This window comes from Pantherophis guttatus, chromosome 5, assembly GCF_059756535.1.
Source record: "Pantherophis guttatus breed Tessera chromosome 5, ASM5975653v1, whole genome shotgun sequence".
Taxonomy (NCBI): domain Eukaryota; kingdom Metazoa; phylum Chordata; class Lepidosauria; order Squamata; family Colubridae; genus Pantherophis; species Pantherophis guttatus.
In genome coordinates, this window is record NC_142067.1 from 107,025,854 (window position 1) to 107,041,870 (window position 16,017).

Here is a 16,017-nt window from a genome sequence, read left to right on the forward strand (position 1 = left end):
GTGATCAGAATTTGGACGGTTGGCAACTGGCATGTATTTATGCCAGTTGCAGGGTCCCCCGGCGTCATCTGATTACCATCTGATTACCATTGGGGAAGGCGGACTCACTTAACAACCTAAATTAACAATTGCAGCAATTCGCCTAACAACGGTGGCAAGAAAGAGTGAGATGAAAAATGAGATGAAACTCACTTAATGACTGTCTTGCTTAGTAATGGAAATTTGGGCTTAATTGTGGTTGTAAGTCAAAGACCACCTTTGCCTGGAGAAGTCAAGAACACTTACATTATTTAGCAACCACACACAAGATACAATGACATCATGCAAACTGGATAGTTTTCATCAGTTGCATCATGACACAAGGGACATATGGAATATTATTCACATCATGTAGGCAAAGACATCAAACATGTAATGACCAATTTGTTTCCCTCCATGGGTCTCCTCCTAGCCTATCTCTGCAACGACCTCATGAGTTAGGTCAGGCTGAGAGAGACTGACAGAAATTATACAATGATCCCATAATTACAGTAGAAACACGAATGCGGCTCCCTTGCCCAAATCTAGCAGTGATTACCAGTACACAACATGAATAGGATACCTTCTGCAACTATCCTAACAAAACATGAAATTGAGCAAGCAAGGAAAGAGTGTGTTAAGATCTGATTTTGGATTACATTTGATGATGGAAATTTATTGGATGCTTGGAGCTAAAATACTTTCATTCCAACCTATTTCAGCAGGTCTCTTATAAGATCATTCTTGAGCTACTTGAAGAAGAAGGTGGAATAAAAAACCAAATAAATACAATGGATTGTTTGTCAGCAGATATACCTGTTGTATTGTCTTTATTTGTTGCATTGTACGCCTATTTTGGGGACCTATTCCAGGATATATCCCTGAAATTTTAGGAAGATTATTTCAAAATAAGAGGTTTGAAGTTGCAAGCTGCTAATTAAATACTATGACTAATTAGTTTTTCTATTTTCAACCTTCATTCAGTATGCTTATTTTAATCTCCATTTTGCTATTTCCAAAAGGAAGAGAGAGTAAATTGGTGAGTGGGTGCTGTTTTAACAGGTCCTGTAATGGGGGAAAAATTGTTAATATTTGTGGAATTCAAATGATCCTGGGACATGATATCTACTGAGAAAACAGGCAAACGATGAAACATGTAATGGAACAATATAATCCAAATGTGCCTATATTGTACATACAAGTACATACTCCACAGAGCTTGTGTCATGATATCGTAATGCATGTTTCACCTTTTTTAATGAAACCTCCCCCCCCTCCCGTTGCTGTAGATATCTTATCCTATGAATCTGATTCCAATATCTTAGGACTTCTTTTCCAGTAATGTTCTCTGGATATGATGAACTCCCAGAATTCTTAGCCAGTATAATGAACAGATATGTTGATAGAAATTACACTATAACACACACGTGGAAGGCATTATAAGGTAACAGAATGCTAGGAAAAAACCCTTCATTTTTCAAGACATATATATCAAAAGTTGGTGCTTTGATGTTGGTTCTTTACATGATGTTGCCTTTTGCTACTTTACATAAATATGGGTATGCACACAAATGTTTATGCATTCAACCATGTATAAAGTAATCCTACTCCTGCCATGAAGAGTGAAAAAATACTTGATACTGTATAGTTGAGAAATATTCTCTAATGCTCAGATGATGTATTGGCTAGCAATCAGTGGTGTACAGTTTGGCAGCTTGTTGTTCCTTCCACTGCCCTCAAAATAGATGCAAGCTATGTCTTAGAAATAAACAAGTCAGCTAGCTGTCCTCTGAGATTCTTTTAACAAGTTCGACATTGGTTAAAAAGTTTGCTTCTGTTAATAATGCGTAAGTTGCTATATTTTCAATAAAATAAATCATAAAAATCCAGTTGATCATTTAATTTTGGAGTTTGTGCTATTGATGTAGGATAAACAGAAGAAATGAGCTGAGCTTTTATCAGCTCAGCTAATATAGACAATTATGATTGATGCAAAAGACTATAATTCAGCCATATTTGAAAGAGTACAGGTCCCCATCCACTTTGGATTGGATACAGAATAAGTTAAACACTGAAATAAATAGTGTAATATGGAGACATATTGAGTTAGTATGACCAATTGTTGGCTAGATATACAAATCGCATTCATCAGTTATTTATTATTCAAGGTATAATGAATAAATTACAATTAGCCAAATTCATACAACATGCTGAGTCAAAGTCAAACGATTCGCGTTATGGCTATGTGTGAACCAATTAATTCTGTGCAAAGATGTTTATACTCTTAATATACATTTAACAGTGAAAGATAGAAATAGATATTAGAGGCAGAAAAAAGAATTATTTTGTGAATTAAAATGTTATCGTATGGATTTTATCCAATTAACATCCAATGAAATCTCTGTATATGTAAAATGTGCGGAGTTTGATTCCAAGTCTCTGTTAGCAGTCTATATTCAGTAGTCTCAAATGTTATGAATATTGTATGTGTGAAAGAATGTAGAAATTACATACTTCTCATATTGTAGTATTCATCAGCCCAGTTTATATTGTCTAGTGGGTTCTCGGCCAGCTGAATGTTATGATTCTGAATTATTTTTATGAGGGTGTATATTATTAGACTCAGTAATTGCACTTCTATAAAGACTCTAATAGAGGTCTTCGCAGAATAATCCTAAGCATATTTTGTCACATAGCTATTAATTTCAAGTAGAATTGAAATTACTGAAAACTATCAAGATGCATTTTATAGAATCATTGATCTATTTGCTTTAAATTCTTTTGACTTCAGTACAGTACAGTTACATATATATTTTTTCAGCTCTTTGACTTGAATTATTAGCCTGTAGTATAGAAACCATTCTAAACAAAGCTGTATAGTTGTAAGGTATTTCGAATTTTGAAAATTTAATGAGGTATTTTGACTTACAAAATAAACATTTTATTTTTTCTTTCAAAACCAGTGGTAGATTATGTATAGTCACCGACATACCACCATAATGGAACCTGCCCATTACAATGACACATTATGACGGTCGTAAAATGGTCCTCATGTGATCGGATCAGATTTTATAACTTTTTTGTGGTAATTGTTAAATGAATGCTGCATTGTTTGATATGAAGCATTTTTGCAGAAAACTGAAGTAAAAGCCAGTTTTTGACAAAAAAAGTAGTAAATTGCAATCATGCAACCATGGCAAATGGCCACCCGTGCCGACGAACCTTTGGCACGCGTGCCACAGGTGGCACACGGAGCCATTTCTGCGGACACGTGAGCCATCGCCCTAGATCAGCTTCATCGCGCATGTGCGTGTATGTCCCATCTGCCAGCTGATTTTTGGGTCTCCTGTGCATGCGAGAGACATGCGTGCATGCCCATGCTGCCCTTCCCCTCCCAGGAGTCTCCACATGGCCTGTTTTGGATGCCCGGTAAGTACAGGGATTGTGCGGAGGCTCTGGGAGGGTGAAAAATGGGCCTACTGAAGTCCGGAAACAGGCTGTTTCCATCCTCTGGAGGCTTCAGGGAGGCCTGCTAGGCCCAAAACAGGGTGCAGGGTAGGGGTCGTGTGTGTGTGTTTTTGTTTTATGTATAATGTACATTGAAGATGGCGTTTAATTTCGTTGTACAAGGTGCAATGACAAAGTACTACTACTACTACTACTACTACTACTACTTTACAATGACACATTATGACAGTCGTAAAATGGTCCTCATGTGATCGGATCAGATTTTATAACTTTTTTGTAGTAATTGTTAAATGAATGCTGCATTGTTTGATATGAAGCATTTTTGCAGAAAACTGAAGTAAAAGCCAGTTTTTGACCAAAAAAAGTAGTAAATTGCAATCATGCGACAATGGCAAATGGCCATAAATGTGAGCAGATAGCCAAGTGTCCAAAATACGGTCACATGATTGCAGGAGAGAGGCAGCTGTCAGAACTTCGGAACCAGGTAGTACCAAGTACCTTTTTGGAGGTGGGAGGTCTGTCGTAACTTCACACAGTTGTTAAGTGATCTGTCATATGTCAAGGATTACTGTACATTTTTTATAAATATTTAAATTTTTAAAAATGTATCTGTTATGAGCTATATTAATTTTTTAAATATATATTTTAACAGTGAATTCATAGCAGAAGAAAGCAATGAGAAATTCTGGCAGTTTTTGGAAACGGTGAAAGAACTAACAATATATCAAAAAGGAGGTAAGCAATATAGATTGTCAAATCTTTAAATGAATGGCTATATAATTTAAAGCTGTATTTCAATATGGAACATACAACAAAGAATAACAGAGTTGGAAGGAACCCTGGAGGTCATATAATCCAACTCTCTGCACAAGCAGCAGCATCTATACCCATGATGGCGAACCTATGGCACGTGTGCCACAGGTGGCACACGGAGCCATTTCTGCGGGCACGTGAGCCGTCACCCTAGAGCAGCTTCACCGCGCATGTGCGTTTGTGTCCCATCTCCCAGCTGATTTTTGGGTCTCCCGTGCATGCGAGAGACGTGCGTTCATGCCCATGCTGCCCCTCCCCTCCCAGGAGTCTCCACATGGCCCGTTTTGGATACCAGGTAAGTACAGGGCTTGTGTGGAGGCTCTGGGAGGGTGAAAAATGGGCTTACCGAAGTCCGGAAACAGGCTGTTTCCAGCCTCTGGAGGCTTCAGGGAGGCCTGCTAGGCCCAAAACAGGGTGCAGGGTAGGGATTGTGTGTGTGTTTTTTTGTTTTATGTATAATGTACATTGAAGATGGCATTTAATTTCGTTGTACAAGGTGCAATGACAATAAAGTACTACTGCTACTACTACTACTACTACTTTGTTTCCTGGTACTCAAAGCCACAGGGGAACTCTGTGATTTCTTCATAAGAAGCAACCATGATCCAGAGCCTATGTGTGTGATCTCCCTTGTCTAGAAAGGTTTCAAATAAGTGATCTGTTCACCAGTTTTTTGGTCCTTGCTGCAGTTGTCATGTCCTCTCTATACTGAGATGTGTTTAGTTTGCCATGCCTCCACTGGAAATCTGGAAAGGATATCCCTTTTAATCTGATGATAATCCCTAGCACAGGCTTCTCCAGTTATTTGGACTACAGGATAGGAATGAAGACCAATGTAGTTCCAATGTACCTCAAGGATACAACATTGGTAAAAGCTGCCCCAGTCATTTTACAAAACCCAGCACCCATCTTTAGTGATTATGATATATATGGTTTTTACATGTAGAGCAACCCCAAAGCATGTAATGTGTATTGGGACAGATCCATGGGGCACAGAGTCATTAAAGGAGAATGTTGAAGTGAGTTGCCCTGCATTGAACAAGAATTTAAGTGGCTTATTCTATTTTAACAGGTGGTATAATACTAGGACTTGTAAAATTAAGGCCTTTATTATCTAACTCAAACGTTAAAAGGCATATATATATTTTTTACAAAGAACAAAACTAAATTAAAGTAAGTATGATTGAAAATAAATGTTCCTCGGTTATAGAAAACTTCTATAAGTACAGGAAGAATTCTGAGGCAACTGCTTCTTTTTTCCAGTTTCATTTTAACTTTTTGCCAATCCAAAGATTGTATAGAAAGGAAACATTTCAAAACATCGGTTGAAAATGAATTTTATCTCTGTACCGATGCCTGTGGGGACTGCCATCCTGCTGCACCAGCCATGCTTCACCAGATGCCAGCCTGCCAGGGGATGAGGGAGTTGTGGGGAGGTAGTGGGGAGGCTGGGATGAGGGCAATTGAAACTACTCTTTGTGAGTCCCGTGGGAACTGCTGGCCATTCCAAGGTCATCGAATGGAATGTGACGCCATCCAGCCCACTAAGCCAGGGACTGTTACCAAAACAATTTGTCTGAATGTAATTCAGGAATAGGGGAACGGTAGGGAGAAGCGAAAAGTTAACCGGATGCTTTGGGTGTGAAACTTCAGTTCCTGCTTTGCCACTCTGTAAACTTTAAGCTTTAGTAAGTATACTTTTGTTAACAATGGATTTGAGAGTCTTTCTTTTCTAACTGACGAAGTTGGGACACTTGACATTGCTTCTGTTTGAAAATTGGAGAAGGACTAGCCCAAAGTTACCCACTTAACTTCTATAGTTGAGGGAGAGGGGAGCATGAGGGCTTCATCATTTCCCATTTAAAACCAGTATATCATACTTAGGCACATTTGTATTATAGATCTGCTAAATAAATGCATGAACGAGTTTATTTGGTGGATGTAAGAGTGGCAAATAACAGTGTTTATTTTTCCCTTGCAAAGGATGAACCTCAGTGTGAATTGGGACATATATGCCTGTACATTTATTTCTGTGAGTAGCAACAATTGCTGTGACTACCATTAGGAAATGATTGTATCCATCCTCTATATTGCCTTAGGAAAAGAATAAGTTGTAAATTGCTCTCAAATTCTCTATCAGTGAACAAAACAACATGTAGAACATTATACAAACATAACATAGACGGTATTGTGCCAAACCATGCCTCTGGAGGCTTGCCTAAGTAAATCATTATACGGTTTCTACAAAGCAGTAGAGATTATTTTGTTCAGGTAGGCCTTTGTTTTGTATATGTATGTATTGATTTTTGCTGGTGAAGCTAAGCTTCTGGTTTTTCTAATTTTTATTGATTTTGGTTTTATGGCATCTATCTTTTTTAAACTTTCAGAATCTTGGGAGTATATGAATGAATGAATGAATGAATGAATGAATGAATGAATGAGTGAGTGAATTTTTTTTTCTAAATTATTCATACCATATTTTTATACTGTATTTTCCGGCGTATAAGACGACTGGGCGTATAAGACGACCCCCGACTTTTGAGATGATTTTCCTGGGTTAAAAAGTCGTCTTATACGCCGGAAAATACGGTACTTATTTTAGGGGTTGTCATGTTTATTTCTTAAATTCCAAGGGAGTTATTCCCACTCTCTTTGTATAGCATTCAGATGGCCTTTTGTCCCCTGTAATTTTTTTATTAGTTATCTGCTGTTCCTGTCACTTATTATCTCTGATTGCTGGCCAATTGTTTCTTTCTTTAGATCCTTCCTCTCTTGAGCTATATGAACCTCTTTAACCAAACTATTTTGCTGTGCCTTGAATGCCAGAACTGACTAAGTTTTGTTGAATATACTTTATTATTCAAAGTTTAAGAACAAGTTGTGATTGTATCTGTGACAGATTTGCCTTGCTGTGTTTTGTATTTAGTCAATCCCAGATACTGGGATTGGATTAGTCAGATTTCTTGATGGTTGAAAAGTTGTTAATATAAAAGAGATTTTTTTAAAAAACTCTGTCTTTAGAGGCAAAAAAATTAGTTTTGCTATGAGAATCAAAAGTGAGAATTATGATTGAATATTCAGAGTGTTGCAGGCTCTTTTAATCATGCTGACTGTGATCAGATTATGCTTCTAATTATCTATTGAGTCATATAATTATGGATTTGCTTGAATGTTAGGGAAAACTTATTTCCTTTAATAAAGCTGTAAAATTTTTTTTAATTTCAGTTGTTATCAGATTCAAAATCATATTTGGCCAACCTGTAACAAATTGTCAGCTCCCAGAGACAGTATAATGGAAATGCTCAGCACATGTTCTAGAGTTCTCCACTTACAACCATTTCTAAATCCAATGGAATCTTTCTGGTATTAATTGGATTAAAACAGATTACATATTGGGAGTCACAGCAGGTAGCAAACCCACACTGATCTTGGGTGATATTGAAAAAACTTAAGCAAAGCCAGACACAATTAATAATGGGATGGGAGAATATCAGGAAGTGCTAAGGGCTGTAGGCTAGGTTGGGTACTCAAGAAAGGAAGAAAGTAATACAACCACTTCTGTATTATTGCCAAAAAACTACATGAGCATGTTCACTGACTCAAGGGAGATTTATATCACACTTATCTAAAGTTGGTAGGCAAGAAACTAAATTTCCTCACAGCTCCTTCTGTTTCCTAGGACTCTACATTTTTTCAGTATGTAAAGTCAAAGAAAGAACAACCAAGATATAGTGGGTGAACTTTAGATATAAAGTGTGTCCTGATATTCTCCCATCCCCATGTCAAATTGTATCATATTCAAAATGCTTTATTCACTAAAGCAACAGTAATTTAATGTTTCAATTGTTGTGAGCTCGATGTTTTCATTTTAATTGTTAGTCCTTCAGGACCTGCCCAGGTGTTCAGTTAGGTTTGGAATTGTAATTGCTATGTGTGAAAAGAGAATCATGTCCATAATCATTTTGTGGAAACAAAATTCCTATTTTGTTTCCTTCAGTTTATCCTGCCATGCATTCCACCTTGTGGGTTTTCACTTTTACATGTGTGCCTTCATGTTGTCTCTTCCTCCACATTATAGTTTTTTTTTATTTGATATTTTATTTTGCTACTTTTAATCTGCTCAATCTGTGAGAGGATTACGGTTACCTAAAATGTCAACAGTTTGTTGAAATATTTTGGAGAACCAGGCAAACAGAAAAATGATGAAAACAATAAAAGCCATTGTTGAAGTTATACAAAGGGATTTTGTATCTGTCTTGGGCTCAACCACATAAAAACATAAGAGTTGGAAAAGCCTAGCTTTCTGTTCCGTGCAGATCCGCTAGGTCAGAGGTGTCAAACTCTTTTTTTTTTAATTTTTTTTATTTTTTATAAGTTTTTTACTTTTTTTTAGACAAACAAACATTTAGTACATCATTCATTTCTTCCATGTGTTTTCTATCTCCAAAAACTTCTTCTTTTCTATTTTCTCTTCTATCTTCGTTCTCGCCAAGTCCAATACAAAAATTTCCCACTAATCTAATATTCTAGTTGTAACATATTTTATCTAGAGATGTCAAACTCAAGGCCCGGGGGCCAGATCTGGAAACAGTAAAGGACCGGCCTGCGGTGCCTCTGCCAGTGAAAATGGAGCTGGGGAGGGCTGCGGGCAGCCCTCTTGAGTTCCATTTTCACTGGCAGTGGGTTGCAGGAGGCTGTTGCAGCTGAAAATGGAGCTTGGGAGCCCTTGGGCCACCACAGGCGCTCCCAACATGAGTGATGTCAAGCTGGCCACACCTACCCTGGCCACACCCACTCTGCCCCCCCCCAAAGGTCAAACACAATCCTGATGCAGCCCTCAATGAAATCAAATTTGACACCCCTGCACTAAGATATCTTTAACATCTTTAACAGAGGACCATTCAAACTTCTGGCTGTAATGCTCTACTGCAGTGGTTCTCAACCATAGGTCTGCAAATCACTGGGGGAACATGATGTTGTCGCAGGTGGTCCCTGAAGTCTTGAAGAAATGTTTGCTCAGAATCGGAAACAAGAAAACATGCCATCAAACGCAATGATAATAAAAAATGTCCTCAATTGCACAGAAATGGATAAATTAACCATGGAGCTTAAAGATAGAGAGGAATCAGAATATTACAAAAGTTGGAATATGATATCAATGGCTTGAAACAAGATGTAAAATTGATGCATAAAGATGATATAGAAAGTACGTTAAATTGAAATTGAAAATTATATAGATTTATAAATATGATAAAACTTGTTAAAGGATAAAAGGAATATGTAAATATATATATATATATATATATATTTATTATTTATTATTCAAACTTCTATACCGCCCTTCTCCTTTCGGACTCAGGGCGGTGAACAGCCAAAATAAAAATAGACTTAAAATAATTAAATAAATTTGGCCCGTAATTTAAAACTTATCAATTTATATATATATATATATATATATATATATATATATATATATATATATATATACACTACATATATGATGAATATATTAAATTGTTGTTAATGAAAAACAAAAATAGAATATAGTAAAAGATATTATATATTTATAAAAGTGCACATAATGTATAAAATAATAGGCCAAAAAATGGAATTGTGAAATTTGAATTGTTACCAATAGTTGAAAGCTGTAAAAATGGAAATGTGCTTTTAAAATTAAAAAAAGGTTGACTAAAGACTATTAAAAAAAATAAGTTTGTTTTGTCCAGATACTTTATATTTCACTTATATTTCTTTTCTTTTTTAATACAGTCTCAGAATATTCTTATTATGACTTACTCCTGAAGAAAGCTGGGCAGTTCCTGTCAAATTTGCAGATTAATCTTCTGAAATTTTCTCTTTCCTTGCGAGCATTTTCTCCAACTATTCAGATGTCTCAGCAGGTGTGTAAAATTGGCTGGCTGTTCATGCTAGGAACCTGTGTATGGTTACAGTTCTCAGGTTATGTCATATGAACCATCTCAAATAGAAACTTTTAAAAAGTTTGGCTCCTTTTATTGGCTGGCTTCACTCAGCAAGCAATTCTCTTGCAGATGTATGCCATGCAGTTTAGATGACTTTAATGCAGAGGTGTCAAACTCACATTATCTGGCAGTGTCACGTGACGTATCAGGACTTTCCCCCCTTCGCTAAACCAGGGTGGGCGTGGCCAGAGTGTGACGCATCCGGCCTGCGATCCACAAGTTTGACAGCCATGCTTTAATGGTTCCCTTAATCTACCTTGTAAGCACCAATTCTTAGCCAAGAGGAGTCCTAAGTGGAAATAGGCCAAGAAGCAGGCCTTTGAATTATCTTTTCCTCCAGGACTTCATTCAGAGTTTGTGAGAAATGGAGTTCCACTTGGCCGCTATAATGCAGGAGAACCTATAGTACTACCGTGTTTTCCTAAAAATAAAACCCTGTCTTATATTTTTCTGAACCCCGAAATAAGCGCTTGACCTTATTTTTGGGGAGGTCTTATTATTTTGGGGTGCATGGAGCAAGACAGGGCTCCTTTTGTTACCTTACCTGATTTCCAGCTCTGTCTCCCTAACCCTAACCAGAGGAAATGGCGGGGACTGGCTGCGCTTGCATTTAAATATTTTTTGAGGAGGGCTTATCTTTTGGGGGGGGGCTTATTTTAGCACATGCACTCAAAAGCCCAATTGGGCTTATTATTAGGGGATATCTTATTTGGGGGGAAATGGTATGAATGCAATTTTTTTTTCATTTTATATATTATGGAGGAGTGGGGGAGGGTGCAGTTGAATCATATGAGTATCTTATAAAGCTAAGAATAGAGACTGATGTCACTCCAGAAACTGCTGAATTACAACTTCCAGTGTCCCATTGGCGGGGACATTGTTCCCCTTGTAAAATGCTCCCTTGTTTCCAAGTTTTGAATAATTTGGATTTCAACACTTTGATTTTACAGTAGGAAACTATATCTTTTCAGAAAAAAAGAAAGCTTCCTGAGCTGCTACACAGAAGAAAAATCATTTATTGTTTAGAATTAACCAATTTGCTTTTAAAGATCCAAATTTCAAGTTTGTTCTTACTCTGTTGTGTGAACATTCAAAAAACTTTTAATCGGTAGATGCTGACATTCAAGAAAGTCATATTTATAATTAGCTGGATAGAAATGCAGCAGCCTCAAGTATGTTTCAGTAATTCATAAAAACAGCTTTTGAAAGTTTTACATTCTAAAGCGCCCTGCAATTATGGAAGCATGTTGAACCATTTGTTTAAAATGTCTCTATTGTTCTTTTGCTCGGCTAGCGATATGGTTGATAACCGAGTCTGGAAAAATTGATACATTTTTCTTTCCTGGGTTTTGAATATGTTTATTACATTTTCTCTCATGTGCTTGGCACTTAAACATGAGATACCAAGCAGTTGATGAACTGTTTTAATCAAAGTAGGCTTCATTATTTGTAATATGAAATGAGAGAGTGTATTACCGTTGAATGTAATTGTTGAAATATTAGATTGCAGTTCTTGAGCCACCCCCAAAAGGATGCAATGCCTTTGTGGTTATCCATGGGAAAAGCACCTGTAAGATTAATGAAATTAAGAAGCTTCTGATGACAGCTGCATCAAGGTGAGCATAGTGAGCTATACTGAATGATTATTTTAAATATATATATACCTTTTAAGCTTCTTATCCCATGCATAATTAACATTAAACACAGTGATATGCATTACTCAAGATGCCCACTGAGATTTAATCAAAGTCCTTCTATTTCTTGACTCCTCAAGAACAGGCTACTTCAGTGATGGGTTTCAAAAATTTTTACTACTGGTTCTGTGGGTGTGGCTTGGTGGGCATGCAGGTGAAGGATACTGTAAAATCTCAATTTCCACCCCACTCCAGGGAAAGGATACTGTAAAATCACCATTCCCTCTCTAATCCAGGGGAAGGTTATTGCAAAATCCCCATTTTCTCCTGATCAGCTGGGACTTGGAAGGCAGAGAATAGATGGGGGCAGGTCCAGTCAGAATTTTTACTATCGGTTCTCCGAACTACTCAAAATTTTCGCTACCGGTTCTCCAGAACTGGTCAGAACCTGCTGAAACCCACCTCTGGGCTATTTCCTTTCCAAAAGTTGGTAAGATGTCTTTTCCTGCCTTTGGCTGGCTCTGCGCTAGTAAGCTTGCTAACCTCTCACTATACGTGTATTTTTCACTCAATGATAGCTTAAATCAGATGGAAAGGAGAGAGTGTAAAATCCAGGTCACTGAAGCAATATTATTTTTGTGTCCAAAATAATATGATTCTTCATCCAGCAAAATAGGCAACCTGGATAGGAGGCACATTTTATTCAAAAGAATAAATATTCTTCCTGTAGCATTGGATTCTTCCTCTAGCATTGAACCAAGCATGAATCAAGCTACAGTTGATATTGTTCATTAATCTCTAATGACTTCATGTTGCACAATAAACAAAATAGTTTCATTGTTTTGTTGATGCTACTCTACAACTAGTTATAATCCAAGTACCATATGGTAGTCCCCATCAACACAAGACTAACTTTGGTGTAGAAAACTTTTAGAGTTGCATGATTACTAGTTGTCACTTTTTGGCACATTCACTGAAGTATAATTCATACTGAGCTGAACATTATTTTTTTCTTAATCCAAGGCCCAAACCATATCTCTTCAAAGGAGATCATAAATTTCCTGTACTCAAGGAACCTGCTGTGGTTGTGATCCTTTATGCTGAAGTGGGTACCAAAGATTTTGCCACATTTCACAATGTCTTATCTGAAAAAGCACAAAAGGGAGAATTTGTTTACATTCTCCGACATTTTGTCAAGGTACGTATATGTGGAAATGTTATTGTTAACTAACATTAGAATTAAATGATTTCTTTGAAGTTTCCATTGTGTTGCAGCATTGAATATTTAAATTTTTCTTTAGATTCTCAAATTGTGTTCTACAGAAGACACTGAAGCTTCCTTCCTTCTTTCCTTCCTTCCTTCCTTCCTTCCTTTTCTATAGCTGCTAGCTCAACCAGGTGACTCTGGGCAGTTTACAATTCTAAAATACTAAAGCAATTAAAATCAATTAAAATACATTAAAACAATAAAAACATCCACAAAATGAATAAGTATAAGCAGCAGCCATGATGATTAATGAATTAATACTAAAGCCAATATTAACAGGCCTTTCACACATTATGAGCCCCAGGTCCAGGTCCAGTACATAGTCAAATTTGTAAAGCTTTGTGAAAAGTCAACAGGGTTGGGGCCATTCTAATTCTGAGGGAAGAATATTCCTTAAGTCAGTGCCTACTGCAGAAAAAGCCCCTCTACGGTAGTTCCTGCCTGTCAGCACTCTTTGGGTGTGCTGGAGATCCCATCAGCCAGTCTGTTGGATCTGATCAGATGGATAAAAATTCTTGGATGAAAATGTTCCCTCAGATAACCTGGTCTGAAGCCCATTGACTAGGTGGCAGAATAAAAATATATTTTTTGAAATGAACAGAACTTCACAAGAGGGCCAGAATCTGAAAATCTTTGATGATATTGTCAGTTTTCCCAGTATCAGCAAATAATAATAAGTGGATCTCTCTCTCTCTCTCTGTCTCTGTCTCTGTCTCTGTCTCTCTCTCTCTCTCTCTCTCTCTCTCTGTGTGTGTGTAATGCGACATGATTAGTATAAATCATGAAAAGAATGGATCATGCACTTGTGTCATCGCAATTTCTTCCCTGAAAGAAATAATTGTTTAGCAATGATTTCATAACACTTTTTTAAAAAAACCTATATATGCTTAATCCAGAAACGTAGTACTGAGAAGATGTATTTGTCTGGATATGGTGTGGAACTTGCAATAAAGAGTACAGAGTACAAAGCAATGGATGAATCTCAAGCTGAAGGTACATTTTTCTTCCCTGTGTGGTATAACTGGAAAATATTAGGACAAAATATGTGTCAGGTTATTGAGGCAGTAAACTTTTGCATAGCCCCATTGATAATGGAAAATAATAGAAGATATGTTATGGGGCAATAATTCATCTAGTATTTGTTTTCCAGACACACGCTCTTAGTTCTTTTTGGGGGAGATGGCAAAAGTAGCTACAGCACTGAGAATCAATATAGTAATGTACATTTGTAATTTTTTGTAGATGGAAGCCATGTGAATTGGAATGTACGTCAATCATAGGCTTCTGTTTCTTTTCTAATGGAGATCTTGTCAATAATTTCTTTTTGCTCATTTTGTGGAGGGAAAACAATCATTTGCAAACTGAATATGTTGTTATATTTTCGTCTGATGTATATTTAGCCACAAGAAATAGAACAGAGGAAGAAGACAATAAGGATAGTGAAGTCCAAGGATTTCTCTTTGATACATTAACGTAAGTTGATTTCAACCCCAATCCTTCATTTTACATTTGAATAAATGAATGACTTTATTGTATTTCAAAGATTAAAAGAATTGTACTGAAAAATCAATTTATGATATTATAAATGTGTCAATCACTTAACAACTCTGTCAAGAAAGATGGTATAATGGGGCGAAACTCAATTAACCAGTTTCTTACTTGGTAACAGGGATGCGGTGGCTCAGTGGCTAAGATGCTGAGCTTGACGATTGAAAGGTGGGCTGCTCAGCAGTTCGAATCTCTAGTGCTGCGTAATGGGGTGAGCTCCCGTTACTTGTCCTAGCAGTTTGAAAGCACGTAAAAAATGCAAGTAGAAAAAATAGGGACCACCTTTAGTGGGAAGGGAATAGCGTTCCTTGCGCCTTTTAGTGTTTAGTCATGCTGGCCACATGACCATGGAGATATCTTCAGACAGCACTAGCTCTTGGCTTTGAAACGGAGATGAGCACTGCTCCCTAGAGTTGGGAACAACTATCACATATGTGCGAGGGGAACCTTTACCTTTACTTGGTAACAGAAATTTTAGGCTCAATTATGGTCGTAAGTTGATGACTACCTGTATGGCTAGACTTTGAGATTACTAGTATGCACTACAAATAAACCATTCCAAGTGCCTCATTTGATTTATACGAAGGAAAACAGCAATAGAATAGCTTCATAGGGATCACTTTTAGTTTTAATCGTATAAATCTAAGTTCAAGAAGTTATTAATTTGCAATTTATGCTTTGTATTGTATATTGGGGAAAAAGGAACAATATTAAAGAACTGTCCTAATTTTAGCAAAAGGCAAAGTTTTATTGACATCCTTTTTGGTTTATTATTACCGTTGTTTTTTATTACTTTGATTTAGTCTGTTGTTGCTGTTAATTATTTACCTGCCTAGAATCTTTTTAATTGGGTGGGTTTTAAAATTATATCATGAATAAATATTTAAATAATTGTCATACAGAAGAAGGAATAGATTTGCTATCTCATGCCCCAGAGGGCTGGACCAGAACAAGTAATGGAAATAGACCGTGGCATGGAAATGGACTTAAGTTGGATATTAGGAGGAATTTCTTGATGGGAAGAGCTTCCAATCAGTGATACTGGCTGACTTGTGAAGTGATATATTCCCCTTTGAACAAAGGCTGGATAGCCATCAGTCCAAAATGCTTTAGCAAATATTGCATCAATCAGGAAAGTTGGATTTGATGACCCTTGAGATCCTTCCAGCTCTATGATTCTTTATCTGTAATAGGCACTGCACACCAGAACAACTAGACAGAAGGACGGTTTTCCCCCCATACCATCATTCTGCTAAACAACTAATTTCCATAACACTGTCAAACTATT

General features: G+C 36.9%; 1 protein-coding gene across 3 annotated transcripts in view; it reads left to right on the forward strand.

The window, feature by feature from the left end:
- Positions 1-16,017, forward strand: part of UGGT2 (UDP-glucose glycoprotein glucosyltransferase 2) — a 68,874-nt gene that overhangs the window by 1,489 nt on the left and 51,368 nt on the right. For 2 of the 3 annotated variants that reach the window (XR_015734562.1, XM_087895446.1), the window contains exons 2-7: positions 4,139-4,221; positions 10,069-10,199; positions 11,784-11,896; positions 12,938-13,112; positions 14,078-14,174; positions 14,582-14,654. Coding sequence is in view for 2 of the 3 variants with exons in the window: in XM_087895446.1 (XP_087751572.1) it covers positions 4,139-4,221; positions 10,069-10,199; positions 11,784-11,896; positions 12,938-13,112; positions 14,078-14,174; positions 14,582-14,654 (672 nt within the window). In the remaining variant the exon portion in view is untranslated. Of the gene's footprint in view, positions 1-4,138; positions 4,222-9,468; positions 9,506-10,068; positions 10,200-11,783; positions 11,897-12,937; positions 13,113-14,077; positions 14,175-14,581; positions 14,655-16,017 lie in introns of those variants that run through there. The other variant, XM_087895447.1, reaches the window with a different exon arrangement.